General features: G+C 41.6%; 1 protein-coding gene across 1 annotated transcript; it reads right to left on the bottom strand.

Moving 5' to 3' along the window:
• Window positions 1-847: 847 nt before the first annotated feature.
• LOC143883159 (uncharacterized) lies at window positions 848-2,524 on the bottom strand. The gene is made up of 3 exons (XM_077386513.1): window positions 1,700-2,524; window positions 1,277-1,519; window positions 848-1,171 (listed from the first exon to the last, which is right to left on the bottom strand). The coding sequence occupies exons 1-3, from the start codon at window positions 2,522-2,524 to the stop codon at window positions 848-850; spliced, it is 1,392 nt and encodes a 463-aa protein (XP_077242628.1).
• Window positions 2,525-6,110: the final 3,586 nt, after the last annotated feature.

Genomic DNA, 6,110 nt, shown 5'->3' with positions numbered 1-6,110 from the left:
GTGCGAATCAGTAGGGAACCAGGGTGCAACCAGCATCGAACCTGGGTGCAACCAGCAGCGAACCTGGGTGCAACCAGGGTCTAACCAGAGGCTAACCAGGGGGAAAACAGACCCTACATGCTTCCTAACATGGTTTTTCTTTTAAAGTAAAAGATATGCATGAAAACAGACCCTACATAGAATTGAAATAAATGCCTACCTCTTTGGAAACCCACTTTGTGTTTGATTTTTCTTTGATGGTAATTCCTTGAAGATGATTCCTTGCTTGATAATGACTGCTTTTGATATATATCACCCAACGTATAAAATCACCCGATCCGGCAAGGATGGCCGAACCCTTGAAGAGATGAGGGAGAGGGATGAATTTTCTAAGAGAGGGGTTCTTTTTCTTCTTTTTTTGGATGGTGGGATGAGAGGGTATTTATAGGAGAATGGGATAGGAGGTTAGGTGAGGTTAGGTGAGGTTAGGTAAGGTTAGGTGAGGTTAGGTGGTTAGGTGAGGTTAGGTGAGGTTAGGTGAGGTTTGGATGGTTAGGATGAGAGGAGAGGTTAGGTGAGGTTAGGTGAGGTTTGGATGGTTAGGATGAGATGAGAGGTTAGGTGGTTTTGGATGGTTAGGATGAGAGGAGAGGTTAGGTGGTTTTGGATGGTTAGACCCAGGTCAAGATCTGCCATTGATCTAACGATTTACGGAAATCGGGTCTCGGAATGGAATCAGGGTTCGGGCTATGAAGTGACCCTATCTTATTTTGTCCCGATTGATGATCCGTAAAGTCAGATCAAGATATTAATGACCTAAAACATATATTAGGTTATTGTTGGTTAAAGTAAAGCAAAATGTGGTTGTCTACACCCGGCGAGTGCCATCATATGCTAGAATACCCTGCTCGGATGGAATAAAATTCTCAGGACTGAATCCCAGGGTTGCTGTGGTGCTTAACGGGCAAACATTCAGCGCAGAGCCGTTGTCAACCAACACCTCTGGCACCTTTTTCTTGTTACAGGTGACTGTGATTTTAAGAGGCTTAGTATGGTCTCGGCCCTCAGGAGGTAAATCGTCATCAGCGAATGACAATGTTTTCGCTGCTCTGGCCATGGCTACGAGACTGACAAGCTCATCGGGCGAGGTATTAACAGAAACTTGCGCTGCATTAAGCTCTTGAAGGACTAGCTTTCTGTGCTTTGATGAGGCCATGAGTAAACCCCATACCGAGATATTAGCCTGAGTCTTCTTCAGCTGCTTTAACAGGCTCTCATCTTCTTCGTCTGCGCTCACTTTATTCTGCCTCTGATTTTCTGAGTTTCTTGCAACCCCTGCCGGGTTTTCTACACTCAATTCTGGTGGTTTGAACACTCGCCCACCTCGGGTCATGTGACGCATCTCGTCACATTGATCCTCTAGCAACAGCAGTTCGTCTTCGTCCGCTCTGAAAACATAAGGTGCATTACTGACATCCTCTTCAAAGTCCCCCATCCTTAGAACATAGGTGGCTTCCTTTGCTTCTTCCATATCAACATTCTGGAGCGCATATGAATGGGATGAGGATGACTCAGCGAGTTCAGCATCGTCAAACGACAGCACATAAGGTTCTTTTTCTTTGAATTCTCTGAGCTCTTCATCGTCAAACCTCAAAACATATGTTTTGTCAGATGTAATAGCGCAAATGAGAGCAGAGGGATCAAGGATGGGCTCATCTACAAAGATAGCGTTTGCAGTGGGAGGAGCAACAGCACGGTGGTTGGGGAGAGGGTTCTGAGTGATATTCGGCCTTTCAACTGCAAGCTCATCTTTATCGATCATGTTCTGAATCGCGTGCTTCAAGGCCAAACAGTTCTCAGTCATGTGCCCTGGGCCCCTGTGATATTCACAGTATTGATCCCTTCTCCAGTTTACAGGCAGTGGATTAGGTACAGGTTTGACATCTGGAAGTCTGATCTTCTTGTCTCTGATCAACTTCTTAAGTATCAGGGGCAGTGGATACGGTAATGGGTCAAACTGTCTGAACTGCCTCCTTATCGCCGGTCCAGCAACTTCCGCAACAGGCTTGGCCACTGGTCTGGTATAACTGACTGCTTGTACTTCCTTTGGTTGGATCATAGGCCTTTTCCCTTCTCGGACATCAGATAGAGTCTTGGCTCTGAGGCCCTTAGCAATAGCATCCTCGATCTGGGTGCCGGTCTTAATCAAATGATCGAAATTCTGATAGTGCTGCGGTGCCATGAAGTGAAAGTACTGCGGAGACAAGCTCTTGAGGACCAACTTTATCTGGTCTTCCTCTAACATTCTATGGCTCAGTTGGGCAGACTTGCGTCTCCAGCGCCTAATGAAAGATGTGAATGTCTCCTGAGGATTCTGCTTCAACAGCTTCAGATCTCTTTTGGTGACCTCGATCCCTTCCTCCATAGAGAATTGCTCTACGAATCGGTTAGAGATTTCTTCCAATGTCCTGATCTCTTCTGGTTTCAACCTCAAAAACCATCTTTTGGCCACCCCTATAAGAGACATGGGAAACAAATGGGCCATCTGCTCTCGACTTAGGCCATGCTGCTGGGAAAGAGTGATGAACCATCTGACGTGGTTTCTCGGACACCCAGTTCCATCATATTTGTCATAATCTGGTGTGGTACCCGATCCCGCGAGAGGGGTGTGGGGCGCGAGCCGCCGCTCTCTCTCTCTTGGTCTCTCGTATCCACGCGATTGGCGTGTGCATTTTATTATTGATTTGAATTAATCTTTCCTGTGAACTTGGGATCACTAAGGCAATCCGAATTCCACACGAAAGAGACTGACAGAGTCGCCACCTAGATGTGGGATCTAGGACCCGTAATTAACCAGAAATCTAGACTCGCTACCTGGTTACGAGAATGGAAGGTATGGGGAGTTATCCGCCACATGCACCATTCCTGCCCGATAATCGGTCTTCGATTCCAAAAGCTAATTCTTTTAAATTTATTTTAAATGGCTCATTCAACTCTATGTTAATGTGCGAACTAAGTGACATGCATCCTATGATCTAATTTTAATGTGAATCCTAGATGTGTATCTTGATTTATTAATTTGTCTGGATTCATTCTAAGTGAAAGTTCTCCTAGAATTCTAATTTCATGGAAAATCCTAAGTGATTTGATTAAGCATTTACAAGAAAATTAATATACAAAACACCACAATTTGTTTGTGGTGCCGACTCGCGGGTGGTATGCCATCAGACATCCAAGCTGCCTACGTACCCAAGCCTTACTGGGATCAGAGTCGACGTAGTTCGGTGCACCTAAGCTAAGCTACTTATGCCTAACTCAACTAGGACACCGACCTAGACAGAATTGACTGTTTCAACAGTTTTGAGAGAAGTTATTTAATTCAAGTTGAGGATTTTATTATCTTAGGATTTCATCTGAGATGCTATATGATTCTTATCTAAATGCAAATTGTTCCTTAGACTAATGCAGGTTTGCCTACATCCTAGTTTACTAGGCTTGTCTTAAGGAAAGATTGGGTGACTAGTGTGACTAGACCTATGGCACGGTTGTTATACATAACAAACGTTCGTGATGAGGCTGGACTCCTAACTCTAGGACTCCCTAAAACCTAGGACACGACCTGACACCAGGGTTCCTAAATTGGGCTCTAATGGTTCTTAGATCGGAAACCATGATCCAATGGTTCCGAAAGACACAAGATAAATCGATTTGAGTTCTTGAGGTTAACGAATTTCAGATTTTAAGGATTTTCAGTTTTTGGACACTTAAGGAATATCAATGGTTCTAGGGTTCACCAATTTCGGCCCAGAATGGCATCCAAAGGAGGGAATCGTGCGCTCTTTCCTTGTGCAATTTAGTACTTAGGTTATAGCATCTTATTGCCTGGCAAATCTCAGGATTTCCGTGGACAGTAACCTCGGAGCCAATAGCATGTTATAGCTTAAATATTCAAATTGTCAAAGATTGATTGCAATTGGGATACGATTATGGATACACTGGCCATTTTTCCAGGGAAATCTAAAGATCCTAAAATTTCTGTTTCAATGGATTAAGGAGTGAACATGTGACAGAATTTTAAAGTTCTTTGGAAATTTTCACAATGATTTTTAATTAATTTCGAATTTTCAATGGATTTTATCAATTTTAAGCATATGAGTGATTTTACAAGTGAAATTATTGCAAACAAATTCGAAATAAGTTGAACTTTTTACAGCAGCAAGATGGGAATGTATGTAGCTTACTGTATGAGTTTTGCAGATTTTTACATTAATTTCACATTTAATCTTGATTAAACAATTAAATGACCAGATTGCACAATTAACACAGAAACTAGTAGAAATATAAATCTAAATTCTATGAAATTTCTACAGAAATAAGATATGAATATAAATAGCATGCAGTGAGATTTTCATGAATTTTAGAAATTATTTACTACTGACTTCGGATTTTTCAATTTTCAGCCCAGATTATGAATTAACACTACACGACACATGAAACCAGATCCAAATCACTTGAAACTTTTACAGCAGAAAGAAATGTGAAATATAAGACTTCTGTAAAAAGTTTATGAATTTTAATGATGATCTGATGTTAGTACAAATTATCCTAAAATCTGATAGTTTTCAAAGAAAACATTAAATAATATACCAAATAAACTCCAAAAATCTTTACAAATTCATGGTAAAATGAATCAGTAACATATTATTTTCCCACGAAATTTCAGTATTTTTGGAATCTGTTTAGTATATCTTTTAGTTTTCTTCGTTAAAAATCATGTATACCAAATAATTCTGAAAAATTCCGAGAACAGTGTACCTACCTGTGATGAGTTCCTTGCCGAATCCAAAAGCCGAAAAAAACACGAGAATCCCGCCTATGTGCGATCGCTTCCGCTCTTCTTCCTCTTGATCTTTTTTTTTCTTCTTCTTTGTTCTCCTCACTTTGAATGGGGAGAGAGAGAGAGAGAAAGGGTTTTTGTTTTTAAGAGAGGGGTATAGCAACTTTGTTAGAACACATCATAGAAGAGAAATGAGTTGTCCCTTTTACTCTCCCTCATTGAACTATTTATAGCAAAGGAATGGGAGGGTGGTGGCCACCATTGTGGACTTATTCCATGGTAGGTGGCCACCATTGTGGACATATTCCATGGTAGGTGGCCACCATTGTGGACATTGAATTTTGACATGTGTGTGGCCCCATGCATGTTTTTTAAAGTCCTTTTGAGTAGGTAAAAGATAACCCAAGTGGGTCCCATATGTGACCAAATTCCCAATTGTGCATAAAATCATATGCCCCACTCCAAAGTATGATTTGAACCGTTCATTTGATGGGCGACAACGTGATTTAATTTGTGCTCCGCTAATCAATCCTATGGGCTGATCCAAGCCATCCAATAGATCAAAATGTGAATATGTTACCCCATTTTTAAATCACTCCCATTTGATGATCCGAACTGTCCATTTGATGGGCGACAATTGATGATCTTGACCGTTCAAATAGTGGGCTGCGATGTGATTTAATTTGTGCTCCACTAATCAATCCTATGGGCTGATCCAAACCATCCAATAGATCAAAATGTGAATATGTTACCCCATTTTTAAATCACTCCCATTTGATGATCCGAACCGTCCATTTGATGGGCGACAATTGATGATCTTGACCGTTCAAATGGTGGGTCGCAATGTAAATTGGTTGTGCCCCCTCAAATCATTCCTCTATGACGATCCAGACCATCCAATTGATGGGTCCCCTACCTAAGTAGGTTGTGTCCTCCTAAATCATTTCAATGGGCTGACCTGAGTAACTCAACCTGATGATCATTTCAAAATTGGTTGTTAAAACGACTTCTCTGAGATCTTGACCGTTCTCTTGATGATCATCTTTAGGTGTTGGATCGAAGAAGGTTTAACACTTATTTTCATTGAAACAATATGCGGGCCCCTTGATTGATCCAAATTTAAACAAATATCCGATACGGGCCCACCGACGGTCCAAGCTCCAATAAATGTCCAATGCGGGCCCACCGAATGGGTCTGAATTCTCCCCTAGCTTGGATTCTCCTGAATAACCATCCTCAACACTAGCGAAAAGAAAAATGCGGAACATTGCAGAATAGATCGGAAAGATTGAGA

The sequence above is a fragment of the Tasmannia lanceolata genome, unplaced genomic scaffold, assembly GCF_043159265.1.
Source record: "Tasmannia lanceolata isolate RefF3 unplaced genomic scaffold, GAP_Taslan_0.1 ptg000008l, whole genome shotgun sequence".
Classification (NCBI taxonomy): Eukaryota; Viridiplantae; Streptophyta; class Magnoliopsida; order Canellales; family Winteraceae; genus Tasmannia; species Tasmannia lanceolata.
The sequence above is the reverse complement of the archived record's forward strand: the minus strand, read 5'-3'. Positions and strand labels throughout refer to the sequence as shown.

Coding starts and splice junctions, on each gene's coding strand:
- LOC143883159 (XM_077386513.1), bottom strand. CDS start 2,524: ATGGCCCATTTGTTTCCCATGTCTCTTATAGGGGTGGCCAAAAGATGG. Junction 1,520..1,699: donor CCACTGCAAACGCTATCTTT/GTAGATGAGCCC, acceptor TATGCGCTCCAG/AATGTTGATATGGAAGAAGC. Junction 1,172..1,276: donor AAAATCAGAGGCAGAATAAA/GTGAGCGCAGAC, acceptor AAGCACAGAAAG/CTAGTCCTTCAAGAGCTTAA.